Source organism: Nymphalis io, chromosome 11 (genome assembly GCF_905147045.1).
Source record: "Nymphalis io chromosome 11, ilAglIoxx1.1, whole genome shotgun sequence".
In the NCBI taxonomy this organism is placed as follows: Eukaryota; Metazoa; Arthropoda; class Insecta; order Lepidoptera; family Nymphalidae; genus Nymphalis; species Nymphalis io.
In genome coordinates, this window is record NC_065898.1 from 11,045,724 (window position 1) to 11,062,745 (window position 17,022).

General features: G+C 31.8%; 3 protein-coding genes across 3 annotated transcripts; 2 read left to right on the forward strand and 1 right to left on the reverse strand.

Annotated features, from left to right (window-relative positions):
• Positions 1 to 654: 654 nt before the first annotated feature.
• On the forward strand, positions 655 to 7,010 carry LOC126771760 (glyoxylate reductase/hydroxypyruvate reductase-like). Its single transcript, XM_050491843.1, has 8 exons — positions 655 to 743; positions 2,922 to 3,001; positions 3,565 to 3,704; positions 3,817 to 4,006; positions 4,513 to 4,676; positions 5,663 to 5,827; positions 6,434 to 6,559; positions 6,799 to 7,010. Exons 2-8 carry the CDS (start codon positions 2,931 to 2,933, stop codon positions 6,918 to 6,920), a joined length of 978 nt encoding a protein of 325 aa, XP_050347800.1. The 5' UTR covers positions 655 to 743; positions 2,922 to 2,930; the 3' UTR covers positions 6,921 to 7,010.
• Positions 7,011 to 7,250: 240 nt separating this feature from the next.
• Positions 7,251 to 14,541, forward strand: LOC126771758 (glyoxylate reductase/hydroxypyruvate reductase-like). The gene is made up of 7 exons (XM_050491839.1): positions 7,251 to 7,531; positions 8,655 to 8,803; positions 11,118 to 11,307; positions 12,074 to 12,237; positions 13,108 to 13,272; positions 13,677 to 13,802; positions 14,177 to 14,541. The coding sequence occupies exons 1-7, from the start codon at positions 7,386 to 7,388 to the stop codon at positions 14,296 to 14,298; spliced, it is 1,062 nt and encodes a 353-aa protein (XP_050347796.1). The 5' UTR covers positions 7,251 to 7,385; the 3' UTR covers positions 14,299 to 14,541.
• Positions 14,542 to 14,798: 257 nt separating this feature from the next.
• Positions 14,799 to 16,950, reverse strand: LOC126771805 (ragulator complex protein LAMTOR3 homolog). The gene is made up of 3 exons (XM_050491912.1): positions 16,772 to 16,950; positions 16,495 to 16,687; positions 14,799 to 15,335 (listed from the first exon to the last, which is right to left on the reverse strand). The coding sequence occupies exons 1-3, from the start codon at positions 16,813 to 16,815 to the stop codon at positions 15,195 to 15,197; spliced, it is 378 nt and encodes a 125-aa protein (XP_050347869.1). The 5' UTR covers positions 16,816 to 16,950; the 3' UTR covers positions 14,799 to 15,194.
• Positions 16,951 to 17,022: the final 72 nt, after the last annotated feature.

Consider the following 17,022-nt stretch of genomic DNA (forward strand, 5'->3'; position numbering starts at 1 on the left):
AAAAAATATTAGCCATGTTACATCAATCAATCAATACAACTAAAATACCAAAAAACTACAGAGCTTAGTGAGATTACTTCCGTTTATTTTTGCAGTAAAAAAGCTAAGATAACCACGTGATTATGGCTACCGAGTCAGTTACAATAAATTGTTGCCTTCTTTGGTATTACTACCATCCATCTGTCAGTACACAATATGGTTCCTAGTTCCAGGCTTCCTATATATTTACACATGCAATACTTTTATATATTTTTAATCCAAGTATGTGCTAAAGAAACAGGATAAATGAATATACCTTACGTAATGTAATAAAGAATCAGTAGGGCTTAGGAGTGATTACATTCACAAACGTGTACAATTAATCAAGCACATACGGAAAAATACATCAATAATTTTTTTTTAAGTACATAATTATATGAATAATTATTAGGTGTATTTCCAAGTATATTTACTACGGCGGCTAACTGTTAACTAGTCAAGGAAAAATATATTATAATCAAAAATTCTATCGAGGACTTTTTAATATTAAAACCTCAACCTACCTGACAGCCACCGCCATCTAGAATACATATATGAAAATGTTTTTTTGATAACTCAATTCCACTACTTGACGAGAGATGGAGCAGATAACGTGATTCAAACTGTTTTAACGTTATCTTATATAACTCATTGATCATTATTTTGTTTATCTATATCTTCATTTGGCGCTTAATACATATATATAGCTGGTCAATAATTGCCAAGTAAGTGTATATATATACTTTTTGAATATTTATGTATTATGTCAAACAATTTAGAAGACATATTAATTGCACTGATATCAGATATATATGCATATTTTTAAAAGTAATATTTTGATAAATGAACGACTTTGGAGGTTAGGTTCTAAATTGCAAAATAAAAACATAGTACGTCATTAAATAAATTACTTTAATATATTTTTACGAATTCATAAAAAAATGTATTATAAAGTATGGCAAACATTTTTTATTTAAAAAAAAGTTAAAGTTAAAAAAAAATCTTATAAAGTTTTGAATGTAAATTTCTGGTATGTATTAATAATAATAATGTCCTCCACACCCATTTCGGCCACGGCGGCCAATCTCAAGAGAGATTAGCCAACTACGCAGGAGATATTATAGTGCACAAATGTGTGCGCAAACACAGGTGCACTCTCTATTCCTCACTCTCATAATCCGATGGGACGGCAATCCGACACGACCGGAACGAGTTCAGGCGCAGGACCAACGGCTTTACGTGCTTCCGAGGCACGGGAGTGTACACACATTTTTAACTTCAAGACTCCGGGCTGCTACTGAGAAATTTCTGACAGAAAAACCCAATAACTTTTTATTGAACCCAACACCTCCGGGTCTGCGGCCTTACATCGAGCAACTAAACCAACGAGGCTGTATGTATTATTCTGGTATACAATATCTTGATCATTAACTGTATAACTCAATAAATTTTTAACTTAATTAATTTGACCATAATAACTAATATATAATAACTAAACAAAAAAAATCCGCAAAACAGCAATACTTGATATTGTTGTGTTCCGGTTTGAAGGGTGAGTGAGCCAGTGTAATTACAGGCACAAGGGACATAAAATCTTAGTTCCCAAGGTTGGTGGCGCATTGGCTATAAGCGATGGTTGACATTTCTTAGAATGCCAATGTCTAAGGGCGTTTGGTGACCACTTACCATCAGGTGGCCCTTATCTCGTCCACCTTCCTATTCTATAAAAAAATGAAAAATAAAAACTAATATAATTTTTTTGGAATTTGCGGGTTTGCTGAAGTGATAGTAAGATATAAATTAATATTTCCGGTAATAATCAGATCTTCGAAACTTCATTAAACAAATAAAATAATTTAAAATGTATTCACTGCCATCTGTCGTCATTAGGGAGAAAACAATATTAACCGTCCATTTGTCCGCAGACTTCGTGTCAACTTAAATGATTTAATCAAACATTTCCGTCTACCGATGTCAGTTTTAATTTAAAAGCCAATCTTGCCGAATTTTAATAGTACATTATAGTCAAGGCCGTAAAAGTAGGCAATTGCTGAACGAGTAGAGTTCGAACTATGAGCCGTAGGTGAAGACTTCTATTTCAACATTGACCTTTCATTGTCACAAAAGAAATTGTTGGTTTTACCACTATACGTTGTTACTTTGTTTGTCAGCCATTATTAGGCAAAGATATCTTAATAGTGCAGCCTAGTGACAGCACTCGAAGAAGACCAGATTCAAACATAAACCTGTAACAAAATGAACAAAACACTGAAAATAAACATACTGGCCACAAAAATTTCCTTATCCAAAAACTATTAATTACATATCATTCGACATAATGTGTCGTTATTAACGCATGTTTGGGAACGTGAACAGAAATCCCAAAAAAATCTTCTTATTGTAAAAATAAATAAAATATATTTTTTTTACAAAATTCCATTTTGTTCCTTAACATCATAAAATAGTAGATCCCAGGGTGTGCTGTGCATTATCGTTATAAATTATTCCTAATACATTAAAGTGTCGTTTATTCATCTAACCATAGACTCAGGTCTAAGAACAAAAGTGACCACTTCCACCTGGTGTTTAAGAATATAATGGGTATATTTTTATATAATAACTGTTTAATGATCATATCTCTTAATGGAAAGGATCTTTGCTTGATTTAAATATTTAAATACACAAAAAAAATGTTTGCGTCGAATTTTAAATTGTTCTCCAAAAATTTTGTATCAATTCAATTTAACTAAATAAACAACAAATATAGGTAGATAACTTGTCTGTTTATTACAAGTGCGGCACGTTATCGCGTAAGTTTTATCTAATTCTTCTGCGTCTGAAGATACGCGGCACTAAAAAAATATTACTCCAATTTATATTATTTTATCCTCATTTTGTTTAAGGTCTTCAAAATGTCTCTGAAACGTGTTCTGATTGTAAATAAAATGTTTCCATCGGCTGGATTGGAATTGTTAAAAAGGGAGTAAGTATTTTTTTAAATTATAAAACATCATTTTAAATAATGCATTATATATTACTTAAAACATACATATATACTATTGATATACGTATATATTTTGCCAAGGTTTGCACACAATTGCTTGGCGACGATAAAATTTAACAATTAAATTAAAATTAAGTTTAAAACTAATCTTAAGAGCGGTATAAAATCAGAGCTGAGGCAAATCCAGTTCAAAGTTAAAAATAAAATATTTGCTATATAAGCTACATTATTTATTAGTGTTTAATTTTATGAAAAACATTAAGAGCGAGCCTAAAGCCAACAAAATTACAGATTACACCCGCGCGACCCTTACACGCCATCTCTCCATCTCATTTTTATGCTTTTCCTATCAATAACGTAAAGTTCTTTTAACTTCAATTAATAATAATTCTTTGAACCATAATATGATAATTATTACAAAGCGCTATCACTTTTTTCCGTATCCCATTTATGCAAAATCAAGAGCTTATTAGCACTCGATTATTTGTACATATCTTTCGGCTTATTCAAACTACATAAAAAATAATTACTCCAATTTTTAGATTAGAAACAGTTGTGTTACCTATTATGGATTACGAAGCAGACAGCTTGCCTACAATCAAAGCTAAAATTAGCGCTGGATTTGATGGTCTAGTATGGAATACGAAGCATCGCTTAACTGGCGAGATATTAGACTTAGCTGGTAATATTTAACATTTTTTTTCTATTTATATTCCTTGTAAGTGCTACTCTGCTCTCTGTTATTGGAAGCAAAACTTCCCTATTCAATCAGCAGCTCACTGTTACATTTCCAGGACCTCGCCTCAAAGCTGTAACCACTAACGCATCTGGTATAGACCACATTGATACAGACGAACTGAAGAAGCGCAATATCCCTTTGGGAAATACGCCGAATGTTTTGGACAATGCAGTTGCTGACATCGCCGTCGGTCTCATGATTGGTGCCGCAAGGCGTTTCAAAGAAGGCATTAAGGAATTAGAAGCGTGAGTATGAAACTAGCATAATGTTCAATTTATAGAAACAACGGCATCGAGAAAATTGCATTTGGGACTTCATTGATTGAAGACTTAAATTAGTTGTATACTAATCAAAATATGCTGTTAAATCATTACTTTATATTTTAATAAAGTAGGTTTGTTAAGAATATGTCAAATCATCAAAAAATACTAAATTATCTATGGTTTTTTAATACTTTTGATTAGAGTATTGACAAAACGCCACAAAACTACGTGTGAGTAAGGTCCATGCTGGATACTAATTTGGATACTAATTAAAACGTAAATAGTTTCAACGTAAAACGATAACAAGGTCGTCAGGCGGACAGCCGTAAGTCTGCCGAATTATGGTCTCATGCGTTTGCACACTGCACATAAATTGGACAAACTCAAGCGGATGAATATAATAACTGTAGTAACTGCAACCATTGCTGCTTTTACTACACGAAGTTTATCTATGTAATACTTAGACATACTGATTTTTATTATTTTAGCGGCGAGTGGAAAAGTGGCGTGCAATGGAGTCTTGGACAAGATATAGCCAACAGTACCGTTGGTATTGTGGGTTTGGGAGGAATTGGACAGGCCGTGGTCCGTAGACTAAAAGGCTTTGATGTCGCTAAGTTTATATATAGCGGACGCACAGATAAAAAAGAAGGTTCAAACTTAATGCATTTATTTTCTATTTGGTACACTATTAAGTCAAAATTATCCGTTTGAACTCTTTAGATACAACCCGGTTACAGTATCTGCACCCCGCGATTGATGACGTCATATATATTCTAGTACGGTGTGAAAAACAAACATCACTAGAAAGAAATATTAATAACATAAAAAAGTATAATTTTTCAAATAATTAATGTGATGATGGAAAAGAAATAGGGCAAGAAAGACGGTAAAGGACATCTCATTCCAGCAAGGTGCTCAGATACTGTGACCGTATTCTAGTTAAACTAACATTCTGACAAAAGCAATAATTATTCTTCTACTGACTTAACTTTAAGCTTGATCTATTCAATAAGTAGCTGTGGCAAATATATAATGCAGTTTTTTATCGTAGTTACAAAAATATTGTCGTTTTCTAAACAGGTTTACCAGAAAATATCCATAGACAAAAAAAGTAGTCTCTTAAAACATTTTTTTTTAAATACAATAAACACGATACAAAAACGTGACGGCGTGTTTTTGCTTTAAATTTGTAATGTGTATTTTGTTCTTTTTATTTTTTATTTTATAAAAATGTCTACATAAATATAAATAAATTATTTAATTTGAAAACATAGTGATCGCATATCGATAAATGATAAACCATCATTGATCATTTTTACAAAGTTCGTGTATTTATTAATTTAACTCAAATTTGGCACGTTATAAAACTATATGCGAACTTCATAATTTTTCGTCAGCTTAAAATCTGGATAAATTTATTATTATTATCTGTCCCGTAACACACTACATTCAAAACAATTGAGATCATCAAAATTTTATAAACGGGCTTGAATAATGAAGTAAACTTAAGTTCATATAACTAAAATTATAGATTAATTTTGGTTTTTTATGTAGGGTAGTATATATTTTTTTTGGGTTCAATTTATTACAGTGTTATTTTTATTGTTTTTTACGGTTCTTTATAATAAATTGCAGCAAAAGACTTGGGAGTAAGTCGCGTGTCATTACAAGAATTATTAAAGGCAAGCGACTTCGTCATACTGTGCTGTCCTCTCACAAATGAGACGAAACACATAATGAATGCTGATAATCTTAGCATTATGAAGAAAACGTCCGTTCTTGTTAACATAGGACGAGGAGGTATGTAAGATTGTTGTATTCATATCATAAATGTATGTAATACATATATTATGGTTTTTTTCTCCACAGATAACTTCTCTAAATAACTATTTGGTGGTAGAGCTTAGTGGGAGCCCACCTGGGTACATACCACCAAATCAGATGTTCTATATTATACAAGTATTAGCAGTTATCACTTTCTTGGATAGTATACGCCTACAGACGTCATAACAATTACTTAGATATTGTGCCTAGTATACTGTCCCTCAAAATTTCAATCGAATCAGAATCAAATTCTCTTATGTATGCAGTATTGTCCTATTCTAAAAGTTTATATGTTCTTAATTTCCTCGGGAATAGCGCTACTTAGGTATATGTATATGATTCTTATAAATTAGAGAATGCTAGGGATACTATCTATGCAAAGCATTCGATTCTGTACCCTACGAAATACTTATAAACTATCCATAGATCCCGAGTTCAAACCCGAACACTTGTACTCTATAAAATGTTCTGCGCAGTTGCTTAAGATTGGACGCCGTCGCTGAAATCGGTCAGGAGGTTATCACATTGTAACAATACTCGAAATTGAATAAGATATTTTAATTCGTAACGGTTTTGTTCTAGGTCTTGTAGATCAAGCTGCTTTGTATAACGCGCTGAAGAGTGGGGAGATATTTGCAGCCGGATTAGACGTCACAACACCAGAACCGTTAGACAAGGATGACCCTATAGTTTCTCTCCCTAATTGTTGTGAGTAAAAAATATGTAATAATTTATTTCTTCAAGTAAAAGAGACAATTGCGAATCGGGCTTAAGCCCTTCACTCAAGTGAAGAATAAAAATAATAAATGTAATAACAATTGTATTAAATGCTACTATGATATATTTATAGCCTTAGGCTTAAAATAAAATTACCAAATTTCTAAGTAACTAGTTGTATCACAATAATATTGCTCCAGTCGAAATTTATTATATTGATATTGTTTCAGACATAATTCCACACTTGGGCAGCGCTACCGTAGAAACCAGAAATGCCATGGCTAAAATATCAGCTGAAAATATACTTTTGGCTCTTAAAGAAAAACCAATGAAGTGTCCTATATCATTATAAATGAACACAAACAACATACGTTACTACAAATCGTTTTAAATGTTAAAATTGTATTTAATTAAATTGATATTTAAAAAAACTATATATTTGTATTAAGCAATAAATATCGATACTACATAATTGACATATTTATTTTCTTATCGCTAATTTTAATCAAGAACGAGAAAATAACTTACTAAATACTCAAATCATTTAATAGATAAAACACTACAAAATTACAAAATTAATTGGCAGAATAAATTAACTCTCGTTTATCTAAACTAGGGCGTTAAAAAAATATGAATCGTATTTATCAGTAAAAACATTACATTCACCCACGCTCGATCTTGTTTCGGAACAAGTGTAGCTTAGCAACCTTGATTACATTCAGATCAGAAGACAGAACGCAAGTAGCGCGTCAAATGATAACAAGTGCTATCTCTAGTGATTGAAATACTGATTAAATACTGTTACATAAATACTATAATGCTATATTTAATCACTGTCACGGCAGTAGTGGGCGTGTTGTTACCGGCGCACAACGCATTGTCAACAAACATGACGAAAAACCTAAAAGTTCTCGTGTCTTCGAACGACTATCCTTCCAGTGGGTTGGATGTACTTCGCGAACAGTATGTATATTTATAATATTATTGGGTACTCGATTTATATCAACAATCGATATCGCTGTATTCTAATTATATTTTTGTTAAAATATAACCTCTAGAGGGGATACTTTTAAGTAAACTACCAATATTATTTTGGAAATAGAAGTTATTTTATTTTCTTACCTTGATTTTTATTATTCTAGAAGTAATTTTCTTAGGGTATATATACGTTTACAAATATGAGTACATACAATTTAATTATATCTGAGGTTAACCGCATTTTCTGTCTAATCTATAACAATCGACTGTTCTATTTCACACTTTTTTTACCAACTTAAATCACAGATTAAATATATTCAATGTATTCGCAATCAAAAACCATTACTAAGTCAATATAAGAAAAAAAAACGTGATGTTTATTCATTTTAAGCGGCTTTAAACAATGTTAAATCTATTTGTTATCATAAAAATCAAAACACTAAACCTTTACAGTCTTCCATAATTAACCGTTAAATTTAATTTCAAAAGAGATTATAAAAAAATATGAATGAATAACATATTTTATATCTATTGTGTATTCACAGGCAAAATTACTTCATAATGTACAGTGAAGTGTTTTGGTCGAACGTCATGTCATGTTTTTCCATTTTGCAATCTAATACCTATGGTCGTACGTCATGACGTTGAGTGATTTTATGTACAGATAACCATTGAGTTTGCTTGTTCAATTTTGCATTTTTTTTTTAATACTTTTTGTATTGCGTAAAATTGTATTAACTATAAATATACTATACAATTAAATAGGTATTGTGTCAGTCACAATACACGTGATTAAGATACAAAAGGCTGCACCACACAGATATAGTTTGCAGCAAACGCAGCGAGTGCGAAACGTAACATACGCTAGAGATTCAAATACTTAGCACCCATTCATTGCACATTCTACCACCAAACACAATAGCAATTGTTGTGTTTATGCTTAAAGTAGTTAGAGTGATGTAGCCAGTGCAACAACAAGCACAAGGTACTTAACATCTTATTTTCCAAGGTTAGAGGAAACTAGCCAGAAACACACTTACAAATTTAGACAAAGATTATATTTTACATTATGTGAAACAAAAAACATAACAAATATGTTTTACAACAGTTTCACGGTGGTTCAGAGCCCATACAACAATTTTGGGGAAGAAGGCGCTAATGAAAACAAGGCAGAACTGCTCAAACTTATACCTGGCTCATCAGCACTGGTATGGATATCGCATCATCCCATCACGAAAGAATTGCTGGACAAAGCAGGTATATATAATAACTGTATATGATTCCGATTTTGTTACACACATTCCCCTAACCTATTTTGACAAAACTAAAAGACAACTATTTTTAAACACACGTAAGAAAGAGAAAGCTATATCTTTCGTCGTGTCAAATTAGTATAGGGGTTGTGCTTGTGCAAAAGCTTTCATCGATCGATTGTCGTACTCTAATGTCAAGGCTCTGTGATCTTTTTGCGTCCATTTTTGTTATAATAACGTAACAGAAATAGCTAAATGAACCTATAAAAACTGCATGTACGATAATATTGCATACACAAAACACTGACATTTTGAAGAACACATTATACACATTTTAAAATAAAAGAAATTGGCGATTTTCTATTTAAAACTAGAACAACGTATATATTATATATATATATATATACCTACTCCTCAAAAAGAGGAGAGGAGGCCCCTAGCCCAGCAGTGGGACATTCACAGGCTTGGCTTGGTTACGGTATTACGGTATATTGATATAATATTCATGTATGAATAAATATATCATTCGAAAGGTAATTTGTCCCTAATGCTTCATAGCCGTTCTAATAATTTTAAGCACGTTTAAAAGGAACGCATTACTACATAATTTATAAATGACAAAATGATATTCTAAAGTAATTAATGAAGTGTCACACTAATATACTGATTCTCCTAAATAATGCTCTATTTATATATTTTTTTACAAATGCTTATAAATAAAATCAAAAATCATTTATTTATTGGATATATTCAGATATGCTTAATTTATGTATTTATGTGAAAATACCTAACAATATAAATTAGACATAGTATTTATTAAAATAATTCAAATAAACATATACTTTACTCAAGTAGAAACACGATTTTATGAGTCGTCATCGTTTTACTAATATGTACTATATGTAGACACGCGGCTTCGGTCGTGTCATCATTCAGAATTGTTTCATTCTAATGATCATAGTCCAATTCATCATATCCAATTATCATAAAATAAAGTGTTTTCATAAAACGTTTATCCCTTTTAGCACTTTTTTTTTCGCTGGAAAAACGCGTTCCGCGTTTCCCCCACGGGAATAGTAGGGGGTATGTGGGGCAAGGCGCCGAGTGCGCCCCGAACATCGGAATACCCACCAAAAAACCAGCGGTGCCCTATCCGTCATAACGAGGAGCGCCACGGGATCGCTTTCGCATGCTACCGTGACGCTCTGACGTATCCCCTTTAGCACTACCTTAGGGGTTACATTTTCAAAAACCATTATTTAGTGTCTACTATATAAAAGGAACCGATATATATATGTATGTATACAGACTCTTCCAATATATTACATATGTATGTTAATTATACACAAATAACGCAATTACGCTTTCTATCATCAATACAATCTTGTATTGATTAATATACGTTTTTTGAGTAATATTAGTTACGAGAGTTAAAATTCTATGGTATTTCTTACCCTAGAAAGAATTTATTGGATTTATGAAATCAGAAAATCAAATTGTTAAAAGATTGTGTATGGAGCCTTTATTTCTCGTGTTTATACGTCTGTCGCACATTCTAACAACGTGCAGCTCCGGCCTTGGTGTAGAGCGAGAGGGATCGCTTGATGGGGATCAAGGAGCGCGATAATTTCAAATACAATTTCCAAGGGTACATACGTATTGTTAGATTTTTATAAATGTGTTAATTATTATTTATATAAAAATAACTGAAATTCAATTTATGTGAAGTGAAAGCTTCGACCAAAGGGCGCTGAAATACAATCTCACTGAATGAAGTATCTTTATCAAATATACAATGTCACAAATACCTTACCACATGGACGCTTTAGATTTATCACAAGTATACACCTACATAAGTACTACAATTAAGGTCGATAATATAAGTATAGTAAAATATATTAAAATCGTAGCACCATCTATTCGGACTTAATTTTGCGTTTTTTTTTCTGGCAATAAATATGATTTATATTACAAGAATATTAAACCGTAATCCATTTTTTTCTTAATGTACATATTTTTGTAAATTTCATTATTTCAAGTTACCGAAGTCATTTTTTATATATTTTTACTTGTAATCAACAGGGTTACAAAAATGGTTGTACATTTATTACTCATTACTGAAGTAAGGCCACATAGGATTATAATTTTATAATACAAAGCTTGAGAAAAAATAAAAGTAGACATATTATAAGTATTTATATTTACAGTTAAAAAATATAAAATAAAAACATTCTTGCTTAATAACAATGCAAGAAAATCGTTAAATAAAAAAAATAGTAAAATATATTATTGTGTTCATAAGTGTTTATTTCTTAAAGGTCCTCAACTGAAGATCGTGAGCACAGCTTCCGCCGGTTACAACCACTGCAACGTGCCAGAACTGAAGGTCCGCGGTATCAAACTTTCGAACACCCCCAATGTTCTCAGCTCTGCTGTAGCGGAAATCGCTGTTGGACTCATCCTGGGAGCTGCTAGACGATTCACAGAGAACTTAGAACAAGTCCGCAAGTAAATGTGACTTATAATATGATTTAAGATTTGTTTCTCACGAAAAAACTATAGATATATATGTATTTTTACAATTTACTAGCTTAATGCTTCACAAAGAACAACCTTTAGAAGTACAGGAAACCAAATTACTTATATATTACATCACACTAGTAACCGCTACCTCAAAATTACTCAACCATTTTAGAAACTTTCTCCTTATTAGGACTATAATTTTATTGGTTCAGGCTCTTGTACTTCCAATAACTGATTACACTTATGTAAGTTATCCCAACCTTTCTGAAATTTATCTAAATAAACTAGACCGGCTTTTAAACAATATTATTCGGTTTGTCTTCTGCATTGGAAAATTTGATCATATCATGATGATGATAATGTCCTCCTGACAGATTTCGTTCACAATTAAAATATGTAATTCATATGCTGAAAGTCACGTGATATAATATGCAATAAAATACTACATAAAAATAGCTTCACACGTTATCGTTTAGAGGCATTACGCAGGAAGTTGCTTGGTGAACGAAGTATTTATCATGTCAAAGCAGATAAAGATTAACTGTTGAGCAAAATCGATTCTTTTTTTAACGTGAACAAATATAAAATAATTTAACAAGTGTGAAAAATGATTTATTAAAATAAGTACTCTTCGTTTAAAACGAAGATTTTAATTATGTTTTTTTGCCTTGTGTCAAAAAATGTGTTAAATGTAACAATCTGAATTTCATAGTAAGATTTTTGAGACTTTAACCATTTACTTCTCTTAAAGGGGAGAGTGGGAAAATGGATTCGACAAGGTATTGGGACAAGACGTAAGAGGCAGTACCGTAGGCATTGTAGGCCTCGGTGGTATTGGTCAAGCCACCGTCAAGAGGCTGTCCGGCTTTGAAGTCGGCAAGTTTCTTTACACTGGCCATAGAGAAAAGCCTGAAGGTAAGCTAATAAAAACAACTAAAAATAATTACTTATAAATATATTATAAATGTTTTCAATAAAATAAATATTTTCATGATTTAAAATATAAAATGGAAACAACAACAGCTTAATCCGGCTTACATAGGACCAGTACAATTCTTAAAATCCGCACTACAATAAATTTCGGAGCGGCTTTGTAAGCCCGAGCGTAGGTAACACCCACACATTAGATATCCTATCGCCACACATCAATACTCTGTATGTGTTCTCGTTTAAAGCGTGGGTGAGCTTCATGATCATATTAGTTCCTGTGTCCAAATTTTATTTTAGCGATTTATTAATTATCATATTGGTATATTTTATTTTCAATACATTACGTGTCATTTAAGGTCTTGAAAGGATGACCTGCGAATTAAGATCCTGTAGACTTGTATAGCTATTCTGTTAGCTCTGCAAGTCTACAGGTGTAGTGTATGGGATCATGACCATGGGAACTAAAACGTAACCCTTGTAATTACACTAGCTCACTTCATTTTCACACCGGTACACAGCAATACAAAATTAAATAGTGGTTGCTACTTGCGTACCCAGACGTCCTTACAAAGCCCTAACAAGTTCTGTAATCCAGTTCAGATTAGCCAACTCAGTTCTTAATTTCGTTAATAATTTTTAAGTTAATAAACGAATTTCAAAATTAAAGCTAAGCGATTGGCGATATTTATTTTGAATCAAACGTAGACCACTAAGCTTGTCGTTTGAGGTGTACAACAATGGTTTTTGACGTGTGAAGTGTCCTATTAAAAAAAAAATATTATCAGCATATGCTTAGCTTGTATATCAATGATAGTTATTTGTATTAGTTAACAGAACACAGTTATTCTTTTGCAGCGAAAGCACTCAACGCGGAGTTCACATCACTTGATAACCTTCTAGAACAGAGTGACTTCGTAGTGCTGGCAGTGCCTCTGACTGACGAAACTCGTCACATGATCAACAGCACTACCCTCGGGAAAATGAAGAAGAATGCCATCCTTGTCAACGTTGGACGTGGCGGTAAGAACACATACTCACATAATCGTCTGAACGGGCCTTAAATCAATTGAATTAATAAAAATCGATTGAATTCATTTTAGGTGATTCAATTTAAAATTTATTTTCAAACTACCGTCGTTTATTTATTTGTTAAGCTCTACTGAAAAATTTTTTTATTGAAATGAAAATTAACTACTATATTTACCATAGGAGTGAAGCATCACTCATATCTTTCCTAAGTACTTATACAAAAATATTGACAAATTTAACTTTGATTTGATTGTATATTAAAATTGGATAACAAATAGTCGGTTTTACTTAACTTATAAAGTATTTTAATAGTAATGTGCTTTATAACTAATTTATAAAGCACATTACTATTAAAGTATAATGAATATTATAATAAATAAAAATACAATTAACAGATTTAGTGGACCAAGAGGCCTTGTATGAGGCTTTAAAGAACAAGAATATCTATGCAGCAGGACTTGACGTCACCACACCGGAGCCTCTGCCAAAGGATCACAAGCTATTAACACTGCCTAATTTATGTAAGAAATTTCTGACAATTTACACTAATTTTTCTCCCATAATAAACTTAAAATAATAATAATATCCTGAGAAACTTTTTGTACACACGGCCATCTGATCCCAATTTAAGCTTGTACTATGGAAACCAGACAACTGATATACTACATATACTATTTTTCTATTGTAAATACATACTTATATAGATAATTACAACCAGACTCAGGACAAACAGACATGTTCATGCACACAAATATCTGCCCTGGGTGGGAATCGAACCCACAACCTTCGGCGTGAAAGGTAAGCATCCACCAACCACGCCAACCGGCTCGTCAAACAAATAATTAAGATGCAAGTGGAATGAAATAATATATATTAAAGGATTCCTATGTTTTAGTTGTCCTGCCTCATATTGGAAGTGCCACTCTGCGTACAAGAAGCGACATGGCTGTTCTTGCCTCCAACAATGTAGTTAACGCCCTCACCGGGAAGCCATTAATTACCCCTGTGCTGCCTTGATCCAAACTAAGATGAATTATCCATTTACTTAAAAATCTAACAAAAGTTATGTGACTTAAATTGTATTATTTCTTTAGATTATTACTAATAATTTACATCAAATCAATATTTAATTATTTTTCGATAATTAACTTGCATCACTAATTTAAATGGAATGTATGAAATATTTTATAATGATTAAGACAATAATTGCAATGTTATTAAATAACTCAATTTCCTTCAAATAAAAATATTATTATACTATCTTTGATTTTTTATTTTCATTAATTATAATTTTGATTATCCATAAAATATTGAAAATTTTGTATTTCAGAAATGGCTTTAATGAATTGGCTCAAATTTGGTATTTAGATACAAGCTTTTTATGTTAATTGTTATATTTGTCTACTGAAAAATCACAATTATTTACAAAAAAATGTATAAATATATAATTATTAGAGCAAAACGAAGCTCAGTTGCCCAGGTAATACATATGATAATATAATTATTGATACAAAAAATATAGACAAACAGGATATTTATATTTTATTTACATTAAAGCAACATCCAAATATAAGCTGACACTATTGTTAGTATAAATTGAAATATGGTATTGTTCTTAAAGAATAGATGTATACAGGAAACAGTTTTAAAATAAAGCGTTGTATTTTAAAATGGTTTTCTTTATCAGAATTATTTAAAAAAAAAATTTATAATTTCGAGTATAAAACAGAATGACAAACAAAATGATTTCCTCTAAACCCATTTCAAAATAATTTTTTTAAGGTTCAAGTCACCATATTTTCTAATATTTAACAGAGCTCATCTCGAAACTTGACACATATATTAATATAATATTTTAATTAAGTAACTACATATATAAAAGTAGAAATATATACACACACATGTAATTACACTCATGGAGCATCTGCCACAATAGTTCCTAGGTCCTTCAAAAAAGGTTCTATTTGGCTTTCCAAAGATAATATGTGGCCAGTGTTGCAATTGTCACTGCCAATAAATGTTATCACTAATGGTAGTTTATTCATTTGTATCACCTAAAATAAATTAAAATTGTTTATTTCATATTTTTATGTCTACAGTATATAACATAAAGTGAAAAAAAAAGGGTATTTGAAGTTGTATATTAAGTTATTTGGTGTAAAAATAAGTTTCAGCCATTCAAGAGATGGTACTACCCGTAAATTTTGGTTAAAATGTTCAAATGTAAATTGTCTTATCGTAAGGTTGGACATCCAGCAACACTGTAATTTTGTAGTATTAGCGAATTTGTATCACACATTGTATTGCATTACACACTTTTCTTTGCATGGAATTGTCTAGTTTTGAGCCAAATAAGCGTCATTTGCGGCAAATTTTGATTTACTTCTTTAGTTTGAAGAAATCTGCATCAGAAGCGCATCTTTTGCTTCTAGAAATAAATGGTAAGGCTGCTATAAGTAGAAGTTTTTGTGAGTGCTTCCAAAAGTTTAAAAATGGTGAGTTTGAGGTCGAAGACAGAGAAAGTAGTATGCATCGTCACGGTAGCATGCGAAAGCAATCCCGTGGTGCTCCTCGTTAAGACGGAAAGGGTACCGCTGGTTTTTTAGTGGGTATTCTGATGTTTGGGGTGCACTCGGCGCCTTGGACACCGGCGAGCCCCACATACGCAACCCTTAAATAGGAATTTCTACTCCCACCGTATTCATCAGACATTTCAGCTTCCGATTACCAATTGTTTCGATCGCGCATGGCTTATCTGATCAGCACTTTGCATCATATGAAGATACCAAAAATTCGATTGATTCGTGGATAGCCTCGAAAGATGAAGCGTTTTACCAATGCGCTATCCGTATGCTGCAGTAATATAGGGAAAAGTAGTGACTAGTATTAGACAATATTTTGAATAAGCCATAAGGTTCTGTTCTTTCACGAGAAAAGCCCAATTTTTGATAAAAAACGGCAGAAACTTATTTGTACACCTATATATTTTTTAGTTTGAGAACAAAGTAATTTACATTACAAGGATTGTGATATTTATTTTTTACTTAAACAGAGATTAAACCGATAAAAGAGCTAAAAAGTTCAAATATTAACAACTTTCAGTAATTCTATGGGTATACTGACATTTTCAAACCAATATGGATAATATATGAGGATCCAATTATATGTATTTTAAAACTAACAATTTTTGTTTCAGTATTATATGCATCTTACCTGGTAGCTAGAATACATTGATATAACAGTTTTGTTTCTTCCAAGCCCAAGTTTACTTGCTTGATCTGTTGCCATACCGAATGTCGATATAAAGTTAGGACGCAAAGCTAATTGAGGCGCCTTTTCTGTTACAGATCTCACTACAGGAACTCCATCACGATCAGTAATTAAAATACAATGAAGACCGTTCACCCTGTAAATACAAGGCTTATAAAGATTAGTATTGACATAAATAGAATAAAAGAAAATGTATAAATATCGTATAGATTGGATGTACTTTTCAAGTAAATGGTTTAAATATTTCCTTAAATCATCAACCATTTCTCTATTTGTATTTTTTTAATTAAAAACAAAGGTAAAGAATTACAACAACAAATATGCGAATCAGCTGTCACTGGCGTTTATTTTTTTTCACGGCAAGTATCCTCGTTAGTTAGGCTAAAAACATTCTGCCAACTGCCAATGTCAATACTATGATCGAGAAGACACGAAAAAAACTGTTCAGATTGTAAATGCAATAAAATATTT

Excerpts from the sequence above, each read along its gene's own strand:
- LOC126771760 (XM_050491843.1), top strand. The coding sequence starts at position 2,931 with ATGTCTCTGAAACGTGTTCTGATTGTAAATAAAATGTTTCCATCGGCT. Across the intron at positions 3,002-3,564 it reads TTGGAATTGTTAAAAAGGGA|ATTAGAAACAGTTGTGTTAC; the intron begins GTAAGTATTTTT and ends TCCAATTTTTAG. Across the intron at positions 4,677-5,662 it reads ACGCACAGATAAAAAAGAAG|CAAAAGACTTGGGAGTAAGT; the intron begins GTTCAAACTTAA and ends AATAAATTGCAG.
- LOC126771758 (XM_050491839.1), top strand. The coding sequence starts at position 7,386 with ATGCTATATTTAATCACTGTCACGGCAGTAGTGGGCGTGTTGTTACCG. Across the intron at positions 12,238-13,107 it reads CCATAGAGAAAAGCCTGAAG|CGAAAGCACTCAACGCGGAG; the intron begins GTAAGCTAATAA and ends ATTCTTTTGCAG. Across the intron at positions 13,273-13,676 it reads TGTCAACGTTGGACGTGGCG|ATTTAGTGGACCAAGAGGCC; the intron begins GTAAGAACACAT and ends TACAATTAACAG.
- LOC126771805 (XM_050491912.1), bottom strand. The coding sequence starts at position 16,815 with ATGGTTGATGATTTAAGGAAATATTTAAACCATTTACTTGAAAA. Across the intron at positions 16,688-16,771 it reads TTAAACCATTTACTTGAAAA|GGTGAACGGTCTTCATTGTA; the intron begins GTACATCCAATC and ends TTGTATTTACAG. Across the intron at positions 15,336-16,494 it reads CAATGTATTCTAGCTACCAG|GTGATACAAATGAATAAACT; the intron begins GTAAGATGCATA and ends AATTTATTTTAG.